General features: G+C 42.1%; 1 protein-coding gene across 1 annotated transcript in view; it reads left to right on the top strand.

Annotated features, from left to right (window-relative positions):
- LOC122992878 (titin-like) overlaps positions 1-27,146 on the top strand; it is a 212,020-nt gene that overhangs the window by 35,590 nt on the left and 149,284 nt on the right. Inside the window, exons 33-41 of the mRNA XM_044366877.1 lie at positions 493-634; positions 744-912; positions 1,267-1,498; positions 2,271-2,555; positions 3,787-3,906; positions 4,043-4,231; positions 8,102-8,152; positions 13,046-13,324; positions 13,608-14,174. Coding sequence (XP_044222812.1) covers positions 493-634; positions 744-912; positions 1,267-1,498; positions 2,271-2,555; positions 3,787-3,906; positions 4,043-4,231; positions 8,102-8,152; positions 13,046-13,324; positions 13,608-14,174 — 2,034 coding nt within the window. The remainder of the gene's footprint in view (positions 1-492; positions 635-743; positions 913-1,266; positions 1,499-2,270; positions 2,556-3,786; positions 3,907-4,042; positions 4,232-8,101; positions 8,153-13,045; positions 13,325-13,607; positions 14,175-27,146) is intronic.

Raw genomic sequence — 27,146 nt, 5'->3', positions numbered from 1 at the left:
CGACCAGAGAGACAGAGGTTGAAGTGATGAGAAAAATGTAGCACAGACTTTGCCAAGTTCAAGGTATTTACCCTCAAAATAGTCTATAGTCTATAGTCTAAACTTATATAATTTTTATCCAGCTTTTTTCACAGAATCACATGGTTCCCTAACGGTCTGGTACTAAATGTTCTGGTCTGGGAACCCCTGGTTTACATCAGCTTGTCTGCAGCCAGGTTCTCTTGATAGCCTTTTCAATAAGGACAAAGGCCCAGTAGGACCCCACAATACATTCACTCAGCCAGTCAGTGCATCCGTGGGAGTTTACTTCCTATAGTAGGCTATCACTGACCAATCTGGATTGACTTGGGCTCTGTCCAATCACAAACAAGAATTGTTGTCCCTACCTTTTCAGTTTTTGTGAAATGTGGTTGTGTTTTGACCCTCAGGGCCACCGTAGATAAATGCAGATTTAAATAACTTTATGTATTTCCGGGTTTCTTCCTGATGCAGCCCGAGTGATTGAATTCACCAGACACCTGAGGGACCTGAAGATCACGGAGAAAAAGAGGGCGACCTTTGAATGTGAACTTTCTGAACCAAACATTCATGTGATATGGATGAAGGATGGTCAGGAGCTGGACATATCCGACAGGTAGCTCACATTCAGCTGCTTCTTCTAAGTAAACCGACATACTGAAAACAAACAAATGAGGAAATTCTTTTAAATCAACTTTCTATGTGACCGTCTGTGTTGCCTGCAGATATAAAATGAGCTCAGATAAGTTTGTGCACCAACTGGTTTTGCCATCCGTCCGCCTGTCTGACGCCGGAGAATACGCCGCCGTGGCTGGGGCCAGTATGTCCAAGGGCAGCCTGGCAGTCGAAGGACGGGACATCAAAATCTCAGAACCTGAGAGCAGGGACATAACTGTGAGTTATTTATGTACTTATTCATGTACTATATGGTGTTGGTAGTCTGCCTGTAATGAACTGTTTTGCCTTCATTATCTCAGTCTGCAGCCATCATTATGGTTGTTGAAGCAGTCGTAATTTAAAATAAATATGTCATGATCTTCCAAAGGTTCTCAGGATTTATCACCATAAAGGAAATCTTAACCACAGAGCTACAGATTATTAACTCTAACAATTATGTTTATTCAAATTTTAATATTCATTAGTTTATTTGGTAAGTTGGAAAAAACACACAGCCAATCATCTGATCTTCTGCTGAAAGCAGGTATTTAAATACTAGGATTCAACGTCATCGATCGTCTGTTTTTGTAGGTTGTTGAGAAACACAGAGCGACCTTTGAGTTTGAGGTGAACGAGGATGACGTGGAGGGCCGCTGGATGAGAAACGGAGTGGAGATCCAGTTCGAGGTGGAGGACAGGTTCAGCTACATCTCCATCAAGAAGCTCCACCGCCTCACCATCTCTGAGACCTACAGGAGTGATGCTGGGGAGTACACCTTCTTAGCCGGCAAAAACAGGAGCACCATGAACCTTCATGTCAAACGTAAGAGCTGTGAGCTGCCATCACATAGACAAATCAGTCCACCACTAATCTTGCTTCTCTAGATATCTAGATTTTCTTGGCTTGTGTTAGGAGTTTATTGGTTCTTATTTATGATGTTCTGTGCAAATAAGTATCATAGTATTTAACTCTTAAAGGGATAAACAGCCATTGAGAAAATGACTGAAGTTTTAAGATGTGTACCTACATGCAAAGGACATCTTCAAAAAAACAAAAACAAAAAAAAAACAAATAACATCTGATGAAATTGGCTTTGTACATTTCTGTATCATTAATTCATTAATCCTACTTAGAATAACTTCATTCAAAGAGACGTCATACCATATTTTTACGTCAATGAACTCTATTCTTACTGCCTTATCTTTGATTGATGTTCAATTCCAGTATTTGTTAGGAAAATGGTCTCAGACTTTCTTTCATGGATGTTATGAGGACACTGAGAAACTGAAACTGTAAAACAGGAATTCTGAGAAATTCCTGTTTTTATGTTACAGCTTTCCAAGTGGAAACTTCAGAAGGTCTGTTTGTGCTAAAGCCAAAAGTGCTTTATCCTTGTGTCTTCTATTTTGCGTTTTTCATAATATCTAAAAATGTATTACTTCAAAACACAGTAACACAAAAAGGGAGATTTTATAATTATTGTAGAGTTTTACTTGTTGAAGTATCAGCTGGTAACAGCGTGGTTCCTCATCGTCCATGGATAAAATTTAAATTTAAATTAACATACCTTCATTTCTTTTGTCTCTGTCTTCAGTCCCCGAGCCTCCTAAGATCATCCGGCCCATGGAGCCCCAGACGGTGACATCGGGTAAATCGATTCGCTTCACGGTGCAGGCGACCGGCATCCCTCAGCCTCATATGACCTGGTACAAGGACTCCCAGGCTCTGGCCTCCGGCTACAAATGCAAGATCCTCCACGACGAAGAAGAGTACACGCTGCTGCTGCTCGAAGTCTTCCCGGAGGACGCCGCCACCTACAGCTGCAAGGCACACAATGATTACGGAGAGGTGACGAGCTCCGCCCCTCTCACTGTGGAAGGTACGTATAGAAGTTTATCGCCACAAGGCATCGAGAGGTTGGAAACTGTTTTGTTTTTTCCAATTAGGCTTTCAGTGGGAATGTCATTTTGTTTGCAGAATATATTTCAAAGCAGGTAGAGCTGACTTACAAGTTATGATTATTTATCTCAGCAGGCAGTCAATATCCAAATTATGGACACATCATTAACAGTAACACATCATTATTTATCAGTAAACCAATGTATTCTACATACAATGAATCTCAGAAAAAATGACTTTTACTCCAAATATCATTACCATAAAACATAATACTTAAAAAAAACCACGTCGTTGGAATCAGGATGTGATGGAAAACACGACAAACAACGTGTGTTCATTCTGCTTTATTGTACATTTGAAATAATTTATTTAATACCTTTTGATTATTATTATTATTATTAAAAGTATATCTGTTTCTTTGGTTTGTGTCTGTCTGTATATTCACTGTTAATGTTGATATAAATTAATATACCATTTAATACATTTAAATTTGTGATTTAAAGCTACCTTTAATGTTCCAACACAACTCAGATCTCACATCTCAGCAGAGACGGCAGCTATTGCTACTCGGCTAAAATAATTGTTAGCTTTAGAAGTTTAGCTCATCATGACTGTATTTAGCTTGAGCCTTATTGAGTTATTTAATAAACTGAATGTCCAAGATTGATATTTTTCAATTACAGATTGCATCTACTGCTGGAAAAAATATGATTGGATTTAGCTTTAGCTCATACTAGCTGCAATAATCTCCCTAGCTAGCTTTGACAGTAGTTCACAGATTTCAAAAACAGAGAGCAGTTGCTGTTTTCTTAGTTTTTTAGCTCCATTTTTAGTTACTGCAAATTTTACGTGCTTTATTCACAGAAATGATAAATCTCTACAGCTCATTGTTTATATGATAAAACTGATGTCAAAAAAGTCTGATTTTGGTTAACAAAAATGTTCAGTTACTACATTACAGCTTCATTATTTTCAGGTTCAACTGATTAATTATTTGCTCTTTATTTGTCATAAAAAGAAAAGTCCATAATAGGTTATCAGAGCCCAAATTAACAACTTCAAATCACACATTTTCGCTTTACAATGATGTGAAAAATAGAACAGCAGGAAGTCATAATGTTTGAGAAGCTGGACCCAAACAATGTTTTGTATTTAAAATTCATGAATAACTTGATTGTTTATCATTGACTACATATTTATCTGTTTTCCAGTTCCTGAAGTGGTTGAAACTGTGGCTCGGGTCTCTGCTCCGGTCATCATCACTCCCCTGCAGAACGTCCTGGTAACAGAGGGACATCCTGCCCAACTCCAGTGCACCGTCTCTGGGGAAGGTAGTGACCACTGCTCACCTAATTCTGGTTGTTGGTTTGAAAAGACTTGCTGTCATGTTTTAGTGTCCAGTACTTTGGATATTTGCAGTAAATGTGTTCAGATGATCCTGACTGTTAGTGAACACTGTGTTTCCAGATCTGCAGATTTCTTGGTTCTTGAATGAGAAAGAGCTCAGGGAGTCAGACATCTTCAAGATGTCTCATTATGGTGAAACCTGCCGTTTGGAGATTACCAGAGTTCTCCGCAACCACGAAGGAGAGTTTTCATGTCTTGCCACAAATTCGGCGGGAATGGTCACATGTGCTGCAACCCTGAGTATCGATGGTGAGTTATTCGGATGTATAAGTGTGGATGATGTTCAGATGACCCTGTCACTGCATGTGCTTCACCAGAAAGGCTCTGATTTCCAGCTTAAAACCTGGATCTGACATACTGGCTTACACTCGGATCTAAAAACAGACGGATCAAAAATCGTCTAAAAGTCTTTTTTAAATTCAGAAACCAATTGCTGTTCTCACTGTGGGCTTACTGTATGTTAATAAAAGCCTTTGGTATCAAGAACTAACCAGCAAAGTTTAAGGAGTTGATTAAAATGCTAATGGCTAATACTGATCACCCAGAGCATTCCTGTTCATAACAACACAAACAGCACAAACTGTCTCCTCCTCTCCTTCAGGGCTAAAACTTCAGAAGCATGCCTCAAATTCACCTTCTCAAATATAAAATGAAGCATCTATTGGCACAAAAAACAACAACGTTCATTGAGCCAATAGAAGGCTGCATGGGTTGAGCAGAGGGAGGTGCCGAGGTTTCAGGCTTGTGTGCCAGAAATCACCTGCTGCTGGTTGTACAAAGATTTTAGCAGGTGATATTTTGTAAAATCTTCTTCTTCTCTATCTTCTCCAGAGTCAGATGTTTCAGATGGATGTCAGTGTCCATTACAGAGAATAACGAGCCACAATAATTACAAAAACCCTATTAGATCTTGCCTGATAGAATATGGAAATATGGAAAGTTTCATCTATGTGCTTCCAGTACAGCGATAGGTTTAGCCTAGTTTAGCACAAAGACTTGAAGTAGGGGGAAACTGCTAGTCTAGCTCCATCAGAAGTGAGGAAAGTGGGAAAATTCACTGCAAGTTTTGTCATTTTAGCCAAAATAATCACAAAAAACTGTGAGGTCATGGTGAGACTGTGAGCCACAGACATTGGTTGCTAATGAGCTAAAGTCTGTGAGCTAGAGCTAACGTTACATATCTGACATGTTAGCTAAACAGCAAACACTCAGATCAGTTGAGGATGACTATAGCTTAGCTTAGCACAGAGAAAGGAATCAGGAGGAACTACTAGCTTAGCTCTGTCAAAAGTGAAAAAAGCCAAATTGAGACATTTTCAGCTACAATAGCAACCAAAACCTTCATGTGGTCCTGTTGACACTGCCAAGTATGGTACCTATGCTTTTATAAAGAATGGCAGCTAATGTTAGTTAGTGAGCAAATATTAAACCTCCAATTCACAGATTTGGGATGCTAATGCTAACATTACCTAATCTACACATCCAGGGTGTGTTTACCCTGTTAGCTCCATTTAAAGACAAAACAATGAAATGTGTTTTCCTCATCTGACTCAGAAGACAGCAAACAATAACATTTTCTGAAATAATGCTCTCTGCGCCACATTGTTAGTAATTATACTGGCTTACACATAGTGCTAATTATGTGCAAACCATTGAAATTCATGTTTTAGCCTTTTTTAGCATTTGAGTTTTACGCTTTAATAATTTTTTCTTTATTTTTGTACCTCTGTCTCCTCAGACTGTTTTCACCAGTCGAAACTCTCTTTGTGCAACCAGCTCCTGTTTCATAACAACTAGCCTGTTCACCTTTTAGAAACTAAGCTTTTATATTTCACTTCTGATTATGTGACACTCAGTTAAACTGTCTGTTGACTGTTTCTGTGAGCTTCAGGACAAATATATACTATATTTGTAAAGCAGCTCATGGCCCCGGATTGTTTCTGTTTTCTGACATCCTCACTGTAAACACAGGTGATCATTTTACACGTTTTTGTTTTGTGATGCATGATGTCTTCTCTTCCTCCATGAATAGCTCTTAACAGTAGGGATGTCTTTATTCTGAGACATGAATCTTTATTTGAGAGGAATGCAGCATGGTTCAAAACAGAGCTGAGCTTTGGAAATCTAGCTTTCCAGGTTCCTCAAACTCAAGCACGGACATAATCCATAGATGTTTTTATCATTTTTGGCTCCAGTCAAGCTTGCATGATTGACAACGGAAACCAGCCACTGTCCACTCCCTCACTGATCATGATCAACGCTCCACTCCAACTGCACTCTTGGCAAACAAGCTGTGACACAAGTAACCTGAAGAAGTCACCAGAATGATGTGTTGACCTAATTCTTCTACTCTTTCTTATTGCCCAGATGAAAAAGCCTTAGCTATTGTGTCAAGCACTGGGGCTGAGACTAAACTAAATCAGAGACTGGAGGCTCAGACTGAGAGTTTCCGTTCTCTGTCAGTCGGACAGACAGCCCGCAGTGTTGAGTTTACTGAGACGGTCTCTGAGAGCTCCTCTGTGTCTTGGAGGATGGTTGAGTTTCAGATGGAGAGTGTAAGCTCGAAGGAGACGAGTTCTGAGAGCAGCATTCAGATCAAACTCTCAGCCAGCCCCAAACTGCTGATGGAAATGAGCGATGTCCGGGTGAAAAGTGGCGAGATGGCCGAGTTCAGCTGCTCATTTGACGGGCAGCCCTTCACCGGTGTGGTATGGGATCATAACGGCCAGAGCCTGGCAGACACAGAGCGAGTGAAGAGCTCTCAGAGTGGGGGTTTGTTGTCCCTGGTCATCCAAGGTGTTGGTGTGGCGGACCAGGGCATGTATTGCTGCACCGCCACCAACCAACATGGCCAGAGCAGCTCCTCTGCCCAGCTCACTGTTGAAGGTGGTTTATCTTTCTTTTTTATCACTGTCTCTCCATCTGGTCCATCCCACCTACTCCGCCTGCTTCATCCCCTCCTCTCATTATTTAATATTCCCTCTTAGACTGTAACCTGTTAGAATGTAATAGAATAACAAATCTCTTGCTTTGTAGTCTAATTTCTCCCCTTCCCGCTTCGCCCCACTAACCTCATCCATTCATCCTACTAACCCCTGTAGTGTTTAAAACTTAGAGTCATAGTCTTATACGCTCTGACCCCTAATGACTCTCCCTAACTTTATTCTCACCTAGCTAAAGAAGCAAATCTCAAAGCAGAAACCCCCATCCCTACCGATTCTGTACGTAAAGTGTCTCAGGCAGACAGGGAGACCGCTAGAGATCCCCCTGAACAAGACAAGCAAGAGGCAGTGGAGAAGCCGGGACCCTCACCTCCATCTTCCAAGAGACCTCACAGCCTTATCAGCCACCTGTATTTCCCCGACGTCATGCCTCATGATAAGCGAAGTCATCTCCTCTCCAGCTGCCCCGAGTTCCTGATCAAACTCCCCCCTGAGCTGATGATCAGAAACAGAGACAGCGGCTCCCTGTATTGCGTTATGAAGGGGGTTCCCACTCCGTTTGTCATTTGGCTTTACAACCGGTTGAATGTTGAGGATTCAGTGTCTTACTCTCTGAAACATGACGGCCCCCTGTGCTATATGAATGTTAACAATGTGGGACCCAGACAAGGGGGCTCTTACACTTGCAAAAATGTCACCTCAGCTGACGATGCTGAGTGCAGCACAGTGATGAAAGGTTGGCATCTGCATGCTTTTGGTCCTTCTGCTCGCTCGGGGTTTGATTGGCCCACCACTCATCCACACTGCTTTCCACCCACACAGCCAGCAGAGGCACACTTCTTCACATGGCGACACCACTTCTTCAACAGGGTTTAACCACTGTGTTTAGGAGAGGTCGCTGACCTTTGTGTCCTGTCTTACTGACTAAAACATCAAAGAGATAAAAGAGAGAGGGACACTCATATCACTGAGCATTTTCCAAAAGCCAGAGGTGCTGCACACTAAAAGACCAAAAGGAAGCATGCAAGAATATCAGTTAAAAGGAAAAAAAACAAAAAAAAAACAAGCGTATGATATGGATGCACGACCTGTCACTGATTCTAACAGTCTTGCACCATATGAGACTTTATGTGCCGTTTTGGAAGTGTTTTTAACTTGTTAATGTTTGTCTTTACAGCAACTGCAGCAGAAAAGGAATCTGTGACTCAGGTCCATGAGGAAATGAAAGGTAAATATTATCTTATGTCACGAATGTCATTGTCCAAGACACAGAATTTATTGATTATTTATACAACTTATTGGTCTTATTTTATCTTTTGGAACTCACAAAAATTGTCTTAATGAAGAATCTATTTTTTCATTTTGACTGTCTTCACGCTGCTCTGGTAAGAAATTCATGTGAAATTTTGTAGAATGTAATTTTTTGTACTGTGCATTTTTGGATGATTTAAACTGTGTATTCTTTGCACTACTGCAAACTGTTTCACTCACTGTTTTTGTTTTGTTTTGTTTTTTTGTCAAGGTCCACTGACTAGCTTTTTCCAGAGCATGTTGGTTAAAGTGTCATCATGTGACCAAAGTATAGAATTTCTGATCACATCATAACCGTGTAGTCATATGATGACATTGGGTAACCCCAATGTTATTTCAGTCTTTGGTGTCAAATGTGATCTTTATTTTTATTTTGAAAGTGTTTTGGAAAATGTATTATACTTCGTTTGTAACAAACAGGCTAAAACATGCAAAACAGTATCGTCCCTGCAGTCAAATTCTCAACTGTAGACGTATAAATTCTGTTTTTAGTGCAGCTGTTTGTGTTTCTCACTTTACTTTAAACTCTCATTGTTCCACTCAGCCTTCTCTAGCTCAACAATCACAGTGGAAGAGGAAACCCAGGAGTCGTACTACACTGGCCTAAAGTTACCAGACAAAACCAGAACACTTGAACTCAAGCCAGAGTCCAAACAATACTCCAGCTCTTTGGAAAAGAAAAAAGAAAAGCCAGTTTTCCTCAGTGAACTTTCTCCAGCAGCTGTGACTGTTGGAGAAACTGCTGTGTTTACCGTCAAAGTGTCCGGTTTCCCTAAGCCCACTGTTCAGTGGTTCCACGATGGGCAGAGTATAACGAGTTCATCTGTGTATTCTTTTATTCATGAGCAAGATGAGTACAGCCTGGTTATCAACAAAGTTGAAAGGGAGTTCGAAGGAGAGTACACCTGCACTGTCAGCAATAGGTTTGGCCAGTCAACTTGCACTTCTTATCTGCATATTCAGGTGAAGGAACCAGAAAGGGAGGACAAAGTAGACAGGAGGACATTTGTGCCAACTGGCAAACCTCCAGAGTTCACTAAAACTATAGAGTCTGTTCAGCTGTCTGAGGGAGGTCAGGCTTTCTTCAGGTACATTGTGACCGGAGATCCTCTCCCTGAGGTTCAGTGGCTCAAAGGCAGCTTCCACATTCAGCCCAGCGGGTTCTGTATTGTTGTGAAAAAAACAGATGGATCAGGCTTTATTCATATTAAGAGTGTAAAACAGGAGGATGGCGGTGTTTACACCTGTAAGGCCTCCAACCAGTTTGGGGAAGCCACTTGTACCGCTGAGCTGCTGGTGTTCACGGAGAAAATTAAGGAAGAGTTAGTTAAGAAAACCAAAGGTTTGAAAATATCCATGACCGAACAAACAACAGAATCCAGATTATACCAGGAAAGAAGTCGGTCTGATCAGATGATTTATACCATCAGTACTGAAGACAGGCAGATTATCCCCAGCGAGGAGGTAGGAACCCTCAGAGAGGTAGATATCTCTGCTGCCTCCCTTCATCGAGAGCAGCTAACCCACCAGGCGGCAGTGCTGCAGGCTCATGAGATACAGGAGAGGGTTTCTTTGGCTCCTACCCATCCACCTCAGGTTTCAGCTGTCCCTATGAAAGAACTTCACATGGCGACTTTCTTATCTTCAGTCCAGGAGAGTCAAAAGATGACTGAGCAGCATTCTGAACGCATTATCAGCCCCGAGGTAGTTGAACTCGAGTTAGCCAAGGAGCAGCCATCTAAGCTCATGTCGGCCACATCTGAGGAGGTCCTGCCACTCTCCACAGTGAGAGCCGAGGCCTTGACGGACCAGACTCCAGAGCATGTGAAGACCTTCACTGAACCCAGGCAGCTTGTTAGTGGTCACCAAGTAGTGTCCACTCTACCCATCCTTGACGAAACTTCAGGCGTCACACACAGACCAGGGGAAGAGAAGAGTTTCAGGGTCACGGAGGGGATTAAGATTTTATACTCGGCTCAGTCTACTGGGCAACTACCAATCACAGAAAGACACTCTGAGCCTCTGCCAACTTTAGCGGCAGCTACCAAACCCTTGACAGAGAAAGAGCAACCTAAGCCTGTTGTAGCACCAGTGAGTGAAACGAGAGTGGTTTTATCCAAAGAGCAGACTTTTGAAATACACAGACCATCAAAGGAGAGTCTCACTCCATGCAAAGACATGGACTATAAGTTGGCTATAACCACTGAAGAGAAATATGAGCTCCAGGGTGAACAGGCCGGACAGGTGGCAGGTATAGCATCTTATGTGTCTCTGCAGCCTCAGCGAGAGGGAGAAAGACTCCTGAATCTGCAGGTTATCAGCGATCAGGACGTTTTACATTCTGAGAGTAGGTTCAGCAGTGAAAAGCCCTCGACAGAGCAGGCAGATTCGAGGAAGAGTCCTGCTTTGTTGCATTCAGTGACTCAAGAAGAGCAGAGGACAGTGGTTTGTGAGGGAACGTCAGAGTTCTCAGCAAAGATTGATGCAGAGTCCATTCAGCCAAAGAAAGAGCTACCACCCGTAAAGTACCTCCAGTCCATTCATTCTTTCTCAGTTTTACCAAAGGAAGGCATACTCTCCATCACTAAACCTGACCAACAGGTGTCAACGCAGAAACAGGAAAAGGTTAAGAGGCATGCAGCCACCTCAGAAGAGAGAAGGGAGATCATAGCTGATTCTTCCAAAGATCTGAAACTGTCAGAGACCGGGGTTCAGTCTCAGCTTCGAATTGAGCCCAGGCCTTCAAGCATCCTCACGATCTCCTCCCAGCCTCTGCAGCTGCCAAAGGAGACACCTTTCATCACAGACACCAAGCAGCAGCGAGCCCTTGTGCAGAAAGAGGATTACTGGAATATCATGCATTCACTGAATGTCACAGACTCTCAGACTCTGGAGGAGGGTCACACCACCGCCATTGAAAGTGATGAGAAATTCAAGCCTGAGATGAAAATTGAGCCCAAAATCCCAAAGAAGCCTGTTTTTATAGAAGAGAAGGCAGTTGCTAATGAAAGCTGTACTCTCTTAAAAGCTGCTGAGCAGGACTTTGCAGTCCAAATCCAGGAGGGACAGTCAGTCCGACAGTCAGTGTTGTTAGAAGAAAAACGGGTCATTATTGGAGAGCAGTCAAGTGAGATACATAAATCTGAGGGCTCAACTGTCAGCATCATGAACCAGCCAAAAGAAATCCTGTTTGTCCATGAGTCTCTGGAGATTCAGACCCTACCAAAAGAACTCAACTTTGTCATTCAGATCCCCAAACCATCAAGTTTGAATATACGGCGTCAGCTCAGAGATGCTCTTCAGTCTGCTGTGGCACGTGACCAGCCGGTGTTACTGGCTGACGTTGTAGGAAGGTTAGATGTGGTAGAGGTACAGGAAGTGAGGGTTCAGAGAGAGCCCAAACAGACCACATATACATACCTGATCACAACACCCGGTGCCCCCATGGAGATCACACTGTCTTTTGAGGGTGAATACCCCCAGACAGCTGACCTGAGGTCTGAACTCCAGGTAGCTCTGCATGCTATGGTTTTCCAGGAGCAGCAAAGTCTTACATCAGAACAACCAGGCACCATGCAGATTGACAAGCCTCAGAGAACGCTGATTAGCTCAGCACCATCCAAAGAGGTGTTGTCATCTGTGGTGGACACAGTGATGGTGGCAGAGAGTGCAGTTAGGTTTCATGCAGCTGAATCTCAATCTGCAGTCATCAAGACGGAAGCTGGTGCTTCATTCCAAAGTGCAACGGTTCAAACTCAGTCAGAGGTTCATGAGTCTAAACAGGTGATTAGGAAGACAGGGAGGTCAGAGAGGCATGCCGCTGCTGCTGAAGTGACCACCACAGTGCCTGAGGGCCAGATTCCTGTTGAACAACATGTGGACATTTTTGTCCACAGAGAAACCAGGGAGGAGTATCTTTCAGAGGCGATTATGATCAGTGAGTCCTCAGACAGTCTGATAGATTATCCTGTTGTCATTGACTCTCTGGAAGACATTTGTACTGAGGAAAATAACAAGGCTGTATTTACTACCACCATAAAGTATGCAACCAGAATCAACTGGTTTTTCAATGGACAATTGGTGAAATCTGGCAAAGAGTTCAAGTGTTCTAAAGATCATGACACATACACACTAGTTATCGACAAAGTTGTCAAGGAGAAGCATCAAGGAGAGTATGTCTGTGAGGCTGAGAATGAAGCCGGCAAGACTACAACATCTACAAGGCTCAAAGTGGTCTCAAGAGGTTTGATGATGGACAATTCTTTGAAATCATCATCAACTAACCTCATGCATTTGTGAATTTCAAGTCCTGCTGTCTGCAAACCTCAACCAAACTTTACATGAACTTTGAACAGTCACATTTTATGAGTTTAATGGCTATTAAAGGCCTTTAAAAAGACAAAACTGAAAATACAAGGTTTCCTTTTGGTAATTTCTAAAGTTTGGAGGTTTTCACCAGACATCAGCGACATCCTCACTTTTCCTTCAAGCTCATCCATTCCTCCACAAACACATCACCCCCGAATCCATTCCTCTGTCCTTTCAAGGAATCACCTTTGAATCCACATCTTTAAACATTCATCAGTTCTTATTCCTGGTCCATTCTTCTTTTGCATGCTTTCTCTCCCTATTGCAGTCTAATACCATCTTCTTCCTCCACAGTCACAACAGGATAACTTTGTGTTTGTCACTTTCCATCCCAGGTTCACTACATCACCACCTCCAGTAGAAACATTCCTCTTGGTTTTCATTTCACTCATTGTTGTTTATTTACTTTGTCCTTTTATCTTTCTCTCTCTTCCAAACACAGTGAAACCTGTGTTCAGGCACAAAATTGTCCCAGTGGAGATCAACATTGGTAGCACTGCAATATTTGAATGTGAAATTGAGGAAGCCCCGAATGTGACCTTCAGCTGGCTCAAAGATGGACATCCCATCAAAGAGGGTGATAATTACAGGATTGTCAGTCACATCAGCACTTCCTCTCTGGAGCTTCTGAGCCCAAACAAAGGCGACAGTGGTGAATACACCTGCAAGGCATCCAATCAGCATGGCAGTGATACATGCTCGGCCTCTCTCAGCGTGACAGGTAAGAGCATTTCATGTTTCCTTCTTGTTTGCTGGTTGATCTTGGAGTTGTTATTGGTGTTGAATGTAGACTTTAATCTAGAACTGTAATTGATTTCTTTTTTCTACAAGGTTCTTTGCTGGTCTTGATAGACAGCAGTGATTGTGTTTTGTTGGCTTAATTGTGAATTCTTTTAAAGCTTTCTGGGCCTGCTGGTTTATTTTTGTCTTATTGGCAGGTTTAAAAAGTAACAGGGTATAACATATTACCACTAATGTGTTTCTCTTTTTCTTAATTCTTATAGAACAATTCCCTCCTGCCTTTAAAACTAAACCTGACCCTCAAACTGTATATGTTGGAAAGAGGGCTGTGATACAGTGTGAAATAACAGGATCTGCTCCACTGAATGTTGTCTGGCTCAAAGACAACCAAGCCATACCCAAAGTGGCGACACAATACCAAACCTCTTGTGAAAAGAATAAGCACACTCTTGAGATAACCAAACTTGAGCCAGCTGACCGGGGGCTTTACATGTGCAAAGTATCCAATAATGTTGGGACGGCTGAGTGCAGCATGGAACTGTGTGTTATTGATAAGCCCAACTTTGTAAAGCCCCTGGGTCCGGTTGCTGCTGTGGTCGGAGCTCCTCTACACCTGGAGTGTCAGGTGGATGAGGACACTGGAGTTACTGTCACCTGGACCAGAGATGGTAGAAGGGTCCACCAGTCTCCGGACTGTAAACTGTCGTTTGAGGATAAGACAGTTACTCTTGCTGTCCTAAAGACCACCCTGAAAGATTGTGGAAATTATGTGTGTACGGTGACAAATGAAGCTGGGAGTGACACTTGCTCCACCTCGGTGAAGGTGCAAGGTAAGACTTATCTAGTTAATATTCATGCATACTGCGGCATTTAATACTGTTGCAAATCTGCAGTACTGAACATTAACATAATTTTATTGAATGGAGTCCAGTTTAGATGATATGTGTGCAGCTTCAGCTGACCTTTTCTTAAACCTCTTCCTTTATAATGCTGGGTTGTTATTCTAAATGACTTCTTTGACTTCGACTTGGATCTTTTTAACCGCACACCCTTCCAGAGCCGCCAGTCTTTGTAAAGAGGCTGGAAGCCACCACAGTTTGGAAGCAAGGCAGCACTGTACGCCTGCAATGCACCATCAAAGGATCTCCTGAACTTCATACCACCTGGTTCTTTAATAACCGCGATCTGTCTGCTGGTGGCAGATATGGTATCAGTCTGAAGGATGGTCTTGCCACTCTTGAGATACAGGACGTCACATTGAGTGACAGTGGAAACTACACCTGTGAGGTTCTGAATGAGTCTGGGTGTGAAAGCTGCAGTACTAAAGTAACAGTAAAAGGTGGGCAGTTTGACTACAGAATCAAATTTAGACATTTACAGTCAGAATAGGAACTTGTCTAACTGAACTGTATGTTCCCCTTTAGAACCACCATCTTTCAGAAAGGAGTTACCCTCCTTAGAGGCATTGAGAGGATCTGTAGCTGTATTGGAATATGAGATTGCAGGGTCTGCCCCATTCAAGGTAGCCTGGAAAAAGAATAAGAAACGCCTGTCCACAGATAAGAAATACCGAGTTGTGTCGCAGGGATCACTGACCTCTCTGGAGATCCAGTCTTTTGAGAGTGCTGATGTTGGTGAATACGAATGTGTGGTATCAAATGAGGTTGGGTCAGTAACCTCAAAGTCTGTAGCTAAACAGAAAGGTTAGTGATTTATAAACATGATAATTAAAAATCATTTTGTTATGACTACTGTCATCTTCACTTATTATTGCTGATACTGTTATTGCAGAACCACCTATCTTCTCAAAGAGGATTGAGAGTGCTACCGCCGTGATGGGAAGCACAGTGAAAATACAGGGAATGATAAAAGGCTCAGCTCCAATCACTGTCAAATGGATGAAAGACTCTGAATTGCTAAGAGATGATGATCCAAATGTCAAAATAACATTTGAGAACAACATTGCAAGCATTTCCTTCTCATCTGTTGAGATAAAGCATAGTGGCAAATATACTTGCCTGGCAGAAAATGAGGCAGGACAGCAGAAATGCGAGGCTGTCTTAACAATTCAAGGTTAGAGGACATTCCTACTTCTAAGAAATATTTTTAATGTTCAAATGTAGATGTTTTTAAAGTCTAAAATTCATGTTGTATCTTAGAACCTGCTAGGATCTTAGAGAAAGCAGCGTCCATCAGTGTGACAGCAGGGGATTCTGCGACATTGGAGTGCACGATTTCTGGAAGCCCAGACCTCAAAGTGAAATGGTTTCAAGACAGCAAGGAGATCAGCAGTGGCCGAAAATATAAAATGACAGTGAAGGACAACACTGCTATCTTAAAGATTCTGGCAGCAGATAAAGGAGACACCTCAGAGTACAAGATGGAGGTGTCCAATAAAGTCGGAAAAGACCAGTGCACCTGCTCAGTCACTGTTATCGGTTAGTTGTAACCAAAAATACATCATTATGCCGACTTACAGATTCGGGCCATGATGAGTTACATGTCTGATATATTTCCCTACACAGATCGTGCAGTTCCACCATCTTTCAGCAAAACTCTAAAGAAAGTGAATGGAAATATTGGTAGTAATGTTACCTTGGAATGCAGAGTTGCTGGATCTCAGCCAATGGTTGTTTCTTGGTACAAAGATGATAAAGAACTCCACAGTGATGGCAAATATAAGCTCGAATTCAGTGAGAGCAAAGCCTCTGTGATGATAACCGGCCTGGAGCAAAGTGATGGTGGAGTTTATACATGCCGGGCTTCTAATGATGCCGGGGAAAAAGAGACCTGTGGTACTTTGTCCGTCAAAGGTTGGGAGAGTTGAATTTCTTTGCCAGATTAAACAGGAAATCGGCAGACATTACTAATGATCAGATGTTATTGATAGGCTTTGTATATATTTGCTGTTTTTCTTCCCAAATAACTCCAGAGCCTCCAGTCTTCACAGTGAAACCTGAATCACACGACACTCCACCAGGATCAAATGTTGTCTTAAAATCAGCCTTTACAGGATCGGCTCCTCTTGTTGTTAAATGGTTCAAAGAAGAGAAAGAAATGTTCACTGGGGGAAAATGTTTCATAAAGAAAGATGCCTCTTCAAGCTCCTTGGAGCTTCACTCTGTGAAACCCAGTGACTCAGCTAAATACACATGCCAAGTGTCCAATGATGCTGGGAAGGTGGATTGCACTGCCGTCCTCTTTGTAAAAGGTGCTGTTTCATTCTTTCTTTTAAAAAGGTGAAGAAAAAAACAAACTGTTTTTTCTTTACTTAAACTCTTGTCTTTACTGTGATTGTCACTGTTAATTTACAGAATCCCCAACATTTACAATGAAGCTCGAGCCTTCACAGCTGCTGAAATCTGGACAGCCTCTGAAGTTGTCCTGCAAAGTGCACGGCACCCCCGTTATTAGCATCACATGGTTTAAAAATGGAGAAGAAATAAGTTCAGACCACAGACACACAATGTCTTTCGACAGTTCAATAGCGACTCTGGAGGTAGAGAACTGTTCTGTAGAGGACAGTGGAGATTATGTCTGTGTGGCGTCCAGCGAGGCCGGCAGAGACCAGTGCAGCAGCTCAGTTACAGTGAAAGGTTGGTTCAGTCTTGATAGTTCATCTCGTCTCTGTTAGACAAACTGACTGTTGGCATAAAGTCTGGTCCACACAGTTCTTTCACATGTTTTAAGTTGCCATGCAGGGTGTGGCTCCTATTGGTGCGTTTAGAGGGCTGTCTCAATGTCTCAAATTTAGCAAATATAGAGACAGAAGTGGGCATTTCAAATAAGGACAAAACATAGAGAGGTCCTAGATATAGATTTTTAAAAGAGAAACCATCCATCACTAACTAATGTTTTTGGTGTTACATTTGTTATGGTTTGACACAGTCAAAAAAAAGGAAAAATTGCATGAAGTTGCTTAAAAAATAAGCCATAGAGTGACACATACATTGCTACTTTTTTCTTCTTCGTTCAGCAAGCATATCTCAATCAATTATGGCCCCAAGAATGCCCATGTTTCTGTTGCTGCTCTAGATTTTGCTTCCCAAAGTAGTGACATTGGAAATAACCAATGAGAGTAAAGTATTTCTGAAGTGTAGACTCTGAACATCTTAATGGACTGTGTGGACCAGACTGGCCTCATGAGCCCAGCAGTCTTCTATTGTCTTTAAATATAACACCTATTATCTCTCTCTTATAGAGCCTCCAATGTTTCTGAGGCCTTTTGAATCAGCAGAGCTCTTAAAGGGATCCAACATTATCTTAGAAGGAACTGTTTCAGGCTCTGGTCCATTTGAAATAAGTTGCTTCCACAATGACAAGCTGATCAGAAACGACAAAAGGCATTTGATCTGTGTCGAGAATGACACAGTCACTCTTCACATCTCAAACTGTGAGAGCGGAGATGATGGGGCATACCAGTGCACCGTTGCAAATGATGTCGGGGAAACATCTTGTTCTTGCCAGATTTCACTGAAAGGTTGGTCAAAGGACAGTGTCATATTTTGTCATCCAAGGTTATTTCCCTGCATGTTACATTGAATGCAAATGTTAGCAATTATGTTTCTGGAATTTTCTGAGAAATTCTGGCAGTGAACAATGCACAGATATTTACATTCTTGTAATATGGGCACCATGACATTTTCTCCAAAACATTTTCCTAGAACTTAACAGTTGCATATTATTGTAATTTGCAGTTGGGGTTGCTGCACATGGTTTCTTATTTAGACAGCAATAGAAGATCAGATTAGGGAGATATAGATTTGCAATGTGGATGTGTGTGTGTGTGTGTGTGTGTGTAAATCCTTCAGCCTGTGGTCTGATCTGTGGTCTTCTCTCATTAGAACCACCAATATTTGTTCAGAGACTAGAGAATATGTCCTGCATGGTGGGCTCTGAGGTCTCTATGAAGTGTGTGTTGTCTGGATCACTTCCCATGACTTTCTCCTGGATCAAGGATGATCATGAGCTCACTGAAAATGAGCACATTAAGATGTCTTTTGAAACCAAATGTGCTGTGTTGAATTTGAAAAATGCTCAGTTATCACACAGTGGGAAATATTTCTGTCAGGCACAGAATAAAGCTGGGACTCAGAGATGTGCTGCTGTGCTCATAGTGACAGGTTTGTAGGATGTTTGTGGCTCTTCTTTGTCTTAACAGCTGTTGCTTTTGTGTCAAGCTTGATGCTTCATCTGTCACATTAACACTAAGTGTTAGCAGCTAATCCAGGTTTTGATCATTTCCTTATCCCAGAGCCAGCAAGTATTTTAGAACATGCAAAGTCCATCAGTGTCACCCAGGGCGACCCGGCCAGGCTGGAATGCAGATTCACAGGCACCAAGCCGCTCAAATCCAGATGGATGAAGGCAGGAGAGGAGCTGACCTCAGGCCAGAGATACAAAGTACAGAGCACAGACACCAGCTCTGTGCTCAGGATTATTAAAACGGAGAAAAGAGATAGTGGTGAATACACCTTTGAGGTTTCAAACGAATCTGGGTGCAGTTCTTGTGAGACAGCAGTTACTGTGTTAGGTCAGTTTAACCGGAACGTTTTTATCTTTCATGAGATCTTCTTTTCAGTTTTACTGCTACAACCAACTTAATGCTGTTTCTGCACTAATAGATCAGATAATTAAACCAAGTTTCACAAGAGAACTGAAGGAGACAGAAGGTGTCAAAGGATCTTTTGCTGATCTTGAGTGTCATGTGTCGGGATCCCTGCCAATGGTGATACAGTGGTACAAAGATGACAAAGAGATCCAGACTGACGAGAAATATAAATGCTCTTTGTTTGAAAATGTTGCTTTCCTGGAAATCACTCGTCTTGACAGTAAAGACAGCGGCAACTATACCTGCATGGCTAAAAACAAAGCGGGATCTGTCCAGTGCTCTGGGATCTTGTTTGTTAAAGGTTAGAACTGTTGCAGTTTAATGCATAATCACATTGTAAATGTTGTGACTATGATATGATAGAAATGTTGGATTTTGTCCACCAACAGAACCACCATGCATTCTTGAAAAGCCTGAATCCATGAATATTTTGCCTGGCTCAAAGGCTAAGTTTAACGTTCGTGTCTCTGGCACGCCACCGCTGACCATCCAATGGTTTAAAAACAAGAAAGAGATTTTATCTGGTGCCGACTGCTCTGTGATCAAAGACAACACCTCAAGCTCACTGGAGCTCTTCTTTGCCAAAGTCTTCGATTCTGGAGTTTACATCTGTGAAATACAGAATGATGTCGGCTCCACTTCATGCCAGGCAACACTCTTTGTAAAAGGTTAATATTGGTACCTCACCTTTATCAGTTTTACTTACCTTGTAGTCATCACTATACTTTAGTAACTTCTGTGTGCATTTTTTTTCAGAGCCACCCTTTTTTATTGAGAAACCTGAAGGAGTGTCGTTAGTGAAAGTAGGAGACAGTCATGTGTTCAAGTGCAAGGTTGCTGGTACTCCAGAGATCTCTGTGCGTTGGTTCAGAGATGGATCTGAGATTCACCAAAGTGTCAAACACAAGATGTTGTTTTTCAATTCTGTCGCCACCTTAGACATATGTCAAGTTTGTGAAAATGACAGCGGGAAATACTTCTGTGAAGCCAGCAACGAAGCAGGCACAGAGAGTTGCACTGTTGAGCTGGAAGTTAAAGGTTGGTTTTTCTTTACAAGTTTACATTTTGTCAGTATATCAGATGAGATATTACATCACTAACACAAATCAAGGTTATTTTAATTGATTGATTGATATGACTTGCTTTGTTATTTCAGAGCCTCCTTCGTTTGTTGACGAACTGACGTCTCATGAAATTGTTAAAGGTTCTGCAGCAGTGTTTGCTTGCAAAGTGGCAGGAAGTGCTCCATTTAAGGTCACATGGTTCAAAGATAAAAAGCCAATTAAATCCAGCCAAAAGTATTTTATCGTTGATAGTGAAAATGTCAGCTTGAAAATCCAGGACTGTGAAGTGCAGGATGTCGGTATTTATCAGTGTGTGGTTGCCAATGAGGTTGGAAGCTGCTCTGGCTCAGCAGCCTTATCAATGAAAGGTTGGTTTTCCTGATGCTTGTACATTACACTGATATTCATTAGGCATACACCCCTGGACACTGTCTGGTTTTACTATGATGTCTTTTCTTTGTATTAGTCCCTCCGACATTTATTAAGAAGATAGAAAATGTGTCCACTATTTGGGGAGATGTTGCAGTCTTTTCCTGCAGAGTGGAAGGTTCTCCCCCTCTTTCTGTACAATGGCAAAAAGATGAGAACTGGATCTCAGAGGATCCAAAGATTGAGAGAACATTTGAGAACACAGTGGCAACTCTCAGGATTCCTGCCTGTGAGGCAAGTCACAGTGGGAAATACACCTGCCAGGTGGTAAATGAAGCTGGGCAAGACAAATGCTTTGCCACCCTCATAGTGCAAGGTATCTGCTTCATGCACGATTCTTCTGCTTAACTTTATAGCTTGCTATAGTGGTGACAACAAGTCCACTCACCTTTTTTTTTGCCGTTGTAGAACCACCTATGATCCAAGAGAAGCCAGAGGTAGTCAAAGTGACTCATGGAGATCCAGTTAGTCTTGAGTGCAGAGTAGCTGGAACTCCTGAGATCATTATAAGATGGAGCAAAGATGGCAGAGAGCTCCAGTCAAGTAGAAAATATCATGTCTGCTACGAGAACAACCTCAGTAGTCTGAACATTCAGTCCTCTCAGCTGGAAGACAGCGGAGAGTACCTGTTCAAAGCCACAAACTCTGTTGGAACCTGTAGTTGTAAAGTCATGCTGGTTGTTTTAGGTTCGTAAGATACTCTACAACTCTTCTTAGAACATATTTTGGCACATTTGTAAGTTGTGGAATTGCATTTATTTATCTCTGTCTCTAATGATCTTTTGATAATGTTTTAAACAGAAGAGGTCATTCCTCCAACATTCATGAGGAAATTAACGAACATACAAGCAATTATGGGTTCAGTGGTTACAATGGAGTGCAAAGTGGCTGGTTCTCTTCCAATATCAGTTGAATGGAGCAAAGGGAAACAAAAGCTCACCAAAAGCTCCAAATATAAATTCCTGCACATTGACAACACTGTCTCGCTTGAGTTACAACTGACTGAGAGTACTGATACAGGAGAGTATTCCTGTAAAGTTACCAACAAAGCAGGCAGCAGTGTATGCTGTGGAGTTCTTACAGCAAAAGGTTAGCATTCAAACAACATTGTGTTGTTTCAGCTTCAACTTATTATTTATGTATTGTAATATTTTTTCTGTGTGGGTTTTAGTGCCACCAACATTTGTAGCTGAGCCTGAGTCTCAGGCTGTTGTTCCAAAGTCTACTGTACTCTTCAGAAGTGTCTTTGAAGGAACACCTCCATTTACAGTGAAATGGTTCAAGGATGACATCGAACTAATCACTGGGCCATTGTGTATGATTAGACTTGAGGAATATTCCTCCTCTGTAGAGCTTCACTCAGTCGGGACTCTGCAAAGTGGGATTTATTCTTGCCAAGTTAGCAATGAAGCAGGCGCAGTGAAAAGTACAGCGGAGCTGTTGGTGAAAGGTTGGACTGTTCTTTTTTTGTCCACTACCACCATCATCACCACTCAATTAATTCCATCTTTTTTCTCCATTTTCACAGCTCCTCTTTCTTCATTTTCATTTTTTTCCACCTTACCATCTCTTTTCTTTTCAGATATATCTACGTTGTCTTCAAAAGTCACCTGTCCGCATACTCCATTTGTCAAATTCATGCTCAGGTGTTACTTTATACCGATGATAGTAACTTGATCTTTTTTTGACTTTGCAGAACCTCCTCAGTTTGTCCTGAAACTGCCTCCAAATACCTTTGTGAAGCAGTGTGAAGGACACCGTCTTGAATGCAAGGCCACCAGCTCAAGTTCACTGAATATTTGCTGGTACAAAAATGACCAAAAGATAACCGATGGAGGAAACTATAAAACAATGTTTGTTGACTCGACTGCATACCTGCAGCTGCGCAGCACAAGGTTTGAGGATAACGGAGTCTACACCTGTGAGGCTCATAATGATGCTGGCAGTATAAGCTGCAGCACCATTCTCACGGTTCAAGGTCAGCTATCGAACATATATCTTGGCTACGAATTGTTGTTTTGTGGATTTTATTCCCCTCTGAACTCCAGTAGCATGAAAAAGAAGGAATGTAAAATCCCCGTTTCGACATTATGTCTTGAGTTTGACCTTTTTATCTAAAAACTTCAGCATGGAATCCAACAGCAGTGCTGTCTGTTTCAGTCTGAAACATCAGTATCGAATAGCATGAGTCCGAGTGGTACCTCTTTTTTAGAGAAATGGTTTTCCCTATTTTTGATGGAATGACTTCCAGTGTACCCCTGACTTCCCTTTTCCATGTTAATCCCTCTGGTCTCGATATGATATGACCTACCCCCTATCAGAGCATGAATGTAAGCAAGTGTTTCCATTCTCTCACTAATGCTCTTAGTTTTTTCTGACAACATCTGGATGGATTCCTCTGGCATGGACTGAACATGAGCATGACCTTCAACAAGAATTTCCATCCCTTGGAACTATCCAACTGAACTGCTTGCAGTGAAGACTTGCTTGTCTGAGACTGTTACTTCTGTTGATTTATCTTGATATATTTTCCAGAGTCCCCATCCTTTATTAAAACTCCAAACCCAGTGGAGGCCATTTATGGGAAAGATGCCAGCCTGCACTGTGAGCTGTATGGCTCTCCACCTTTCCAGATTAACTGGTACAAAGACAAAAGGCCACTTAAGGAGAGCAGGAAATATAAGATGGTCAGTGAGGGCAGTTCTGCCTCACTTCACATAATGAAACTGGAGCATGACGATGCTGGTCTTTATGAGTGCAGGGTTTCAAACAATGTAGGAAGTGAATCCTGCCGCACTACCATTAGCCTAAAAGGTTAGTCACAGAATCAGTGGTCATTTCATCAAAGATTAGCCCTATTGTGATTACCTCCCCTAACCTCTAATCTTTCCATCACTATTCAGAGCAACCAGTGTTTGTCAAGAAACTGGTCGACCAGTCTGTGAGAGTCGGTCAACAGCTGACATTGACAGCCACAGTGAAAGGCTCTGAGCCTTTGTCTGTGTCCTGGGTTCAGGACAAAGATCACATTCTCAGAGACGGTGACAATAGAAAGATCACATTTGAGAACAGTGTGGTCACCCTTGTAGTGCCCAAGGCTGACTCGACCACAGCTGGTACATACACCTGCCAGCTGAGGAATGACTCTGGAGTTGTGGAGTGTGTCTCCCAAGTGACGGTTCTAGGTTTGTACAACTCCAGACTTTATTACATTACAGCTAGTGACAGTGTAAGGATTCGTTTAGCTTAATATCTTCTTCCCCAAATTTCTAGAACCCGCGGCCATTGTGGATAGCCCCGAGACTTTGAACGTGAAGTCAGGAGAGACTGCAACTCTTGAAGTCACAGTATCTGGCTCACCAGAGCTAAAAACTAAGTGGTTCAAGGATAACAAAAATCTCTCTGCTGGCGCCAAGTATCAGATGTCCTTCTCAAAGAAGGTTGCCACCCTGAAGATTCGGTCTGCTGATAAATCAGACGCAGGAGAATACAAGCTAGAGGTTACAAACCATGTAGGGGCAGCCTCTTGTAAAACCAAGCTCTCTGTCTCAGGTTGGTGGTCAATGCGTACATGCAAGCTTTCTTATTATCTTTTATCCTTTTAATTATCATTTAGCTCAGAAATACTTTATAACTTGTTGTTTTTTTGACAATAGATAAGTTGATTCCACCGAGTTTCGTAAGGAAGCTGAGAAACACTCACCTTGTTGTGGCAAAACCAGGTGAGATGGAGTGTAGGGTCTCTGGCTCTGCTCCTTTAACAATTTCCTGGTTCCACAATGGACAGGAGATCAAGAAGGGCCCAAACTATGATATTAGCTGCTCTGATAATAACTGCAAACTGAGACTTCCAACAATCAAGATGTCAGATTCCGGCAAATACACATGCAAAGCTGTAAATGCTGCAGGAGCCAGTGAGACGAGTGCTTCAATGAATGTGACAGGTCAGTAGATGTGCGAATAAAGTCACAAACAGAAAAGAAGAGTTTTCTTTAGCACAGGATCAGGCCAATTTCAGAAAGTTAGATTATCTGACAACCCATCTTTTTTATTTGAAACCAGAACCTCCATCTTTTGTGGAAACACCTGAGATGAGGGAAACGTTGCCCGGCAAAAACGTGTCTTTCTCGGCTAAAGTGAAAGGCAGTGCCCCCCTGAAAGTCAAATGGTTCAGGGGAGCCAAGGAAATGCAGCATGGAAGAGGCTGCGAGATCACCCTGAAGGATGATGTCACCACTTTGGTGCTTCACAGAGTAGAAAAATCCCATGCTGGAGAGTACACCTGCCAGATCATTAATGAAGCAGGGAAGGAAAACTGCCCAGTTTACCTGTTTGTTAAAGGTTTGTTAGCATGATCACTTATCTTTTTTAACCATCTGTGCACTTCCAAAAGCGAGTGTCATGTAACTGATCATGGAATTACCTCTCTCAGAACCAGTCCACTTTGTGAAGAAGCTGAAGGACATTTCTTCTGAAAAGGGCAAGCCTCTGAGGCTTGAGGTCACATTCGCTGGAACTCCCAGGATAAATGTGACCTGGAAGAAGGACGGTAAACTCATCTGGGCTTCATATCAGTACAATGTGACCACCACAGACACTTCTTGCATTCTGGAGGTTCTTAACTCTGACAGGATGGAAGCAGCCGGTAGATACTCTTGTGAAGTTGACAACGGAGTCGGAAATGACATTTGCAACGCGCAAGTGTCAATTCTAGGTATTAAAATGTGCAATTTATTGTGCTTAGTTATGTAGTTTCATTTGTAATAATTCATTACCATCAATTCCTTCTCCCATTTGCACATCCACAAGTCAACGTCTGTAGTTACACTAAATCCTCATCATCATCTTTCACTTTAGAACGACCATACTTTGTTGAAAAGATGGAGCCAGTGGAGGTAACTATGGGCGATGCGGTTACCCTGCAATGCCATATTACGGGAACTCCTGACATCACCGTAACTTGGTTTAAAGCTGATGGAAAGCTGCGCAAGTCCAATACTTGCTCAATGGACTTTGCAAATGGTGTCGCCACTTTGAAATTGATCAAAACGACCAAGTTCGATCACGGCGAATACATCTGCAAGGCAGAAAACCGGGTCGGTTCAGCCTCCGCCAACTGTAATGTGACGGTGAAAGGTGATGCTCGATTTCCATACTTATTTTCGCTATGTTAATGAATTTTGCATCGGGTTATAAAGATACATTTTGTTCAACTGATTTGTTCATTGACAATGGAAGGCCTTTATCTTTCCCAAAGCAGTTTCCAACAGTCTGTAGACCTCTTATAAATGTAACATTATTGGATCTTCTCCCTCAGAGGTCCTTCTGCAAAATATGCAACTCTTGGCAAAATACTAATTTAGCTCTTTTGTAGTAGCTCTCTCATTTTTTTTAATAAAGTAACATTTCAGCAATAATAGTAAAATTGGCTTTAACATAGAGGCATACAAATGCATGGCTACATAACAATGGGCACATTTCTAACATCAGCATTGCTTCTCTCAGAACCTGTGCGCTTTATCAAGAAGCTGGAGGACACTGCTTTCATAGTCGGTCAACCGCTGAAACTAGTCTGTGTATACACCGGAAGCCAGAGGGTCTACGTCACGTGGAAAAAGGACGGCAAGCTGATTTGGGCCTCTTATCAGTATAATGTTAAAACTACTGATTCAACCTGCACTCTGGAGGTCCTCAACAGTGACAGGCCTGAGGCAGCTGGAACATACTCTTGTGAAATTTCCAACGGAGCTGGAACTGACGTCTGCCAAGCTCGTGTCAGCCTAGGTAAAGTCACAAAGTCTAAAATCTTAAACACACCAAATGCTTTTCATTCATCAACTAACTGTGTAAACAATCAACAATGTTGTTGATTAGTAGCCACAGTAGGTTGTTGTAGCCATCTAGCACTACAGAATGATCTCAGTTAGATCAGATTACTGCATGATCTCCATTACTTGCCTGCTAGCATAACATAATTTCACCAACATGCAACTAACCCAAATATTACTACTCTCAGAGCCAGCACGCTTCATGAAGAAGCTGGAAGACACATATTTCAGACTCCGTGAACCTTTGACCCTCAAGTGCATGTACACTGGTAGCCAGAGAGTGTATGTGACCTGGAAGAAGGACGGCAAACTAATCTGGGCATCATACAAGTACAATGTCAAGACCACTGATGATACCTGCATCTTGGAGGTCCTCAACAGTGACCGAGAAGAGGCTGTTGGAAGATACACATGTGAAATTTCTAACGCTGAAGGAACTGATATCTGCCATGCTAATGTCAGACTAGGTAAACCACTTTAGCAGCTCATTGCATTAATTCATTGCATTGATTAAAATATGCACTTCCATACCATAGCATATAACCATCTTGTTTGAAAGGCTAAATACCACAGCTTACATTATCTAACACCACCATTGCTAATTGATCTCTTAGAACCTGTTGGCTTTGTGCGAAAATTGAGAAACACCTTCTATAAAATCGGCCACCCTTTGACGCTGGAGTGCACATTCACTGGCAGTCAGAGGATTTATGTCAGCTGGATGAAGGATGGCAAACCCATCTGGGCGTCGTACAAATACAACGTCACAACTACCAACTTCTCCAGCACCCTGGAAGTTCTCAACAGTGACAGGCGGGAAGCTGTTGGGAAATACTCATGTGAGATTTCCAATTCAGAGGGCACTGATAT

This window comes from Thunnus albacares, chromosome 11 (assembly GCF_914725855.1).
Source record: "Thunnus albacares chromosome 11, fThuAlb1.1, whole genome shotgun sequence".
NCBI lineage: Eukaryota > Metazoa > Chordata > Actinopteri > Scombriformes > Scombridae > Thunnus > Thunnus albacares.
Note: the sequence above shows the minus strand (reverse complement) of the source record. Positions and strands in the feature narration are given on the sequence as shown.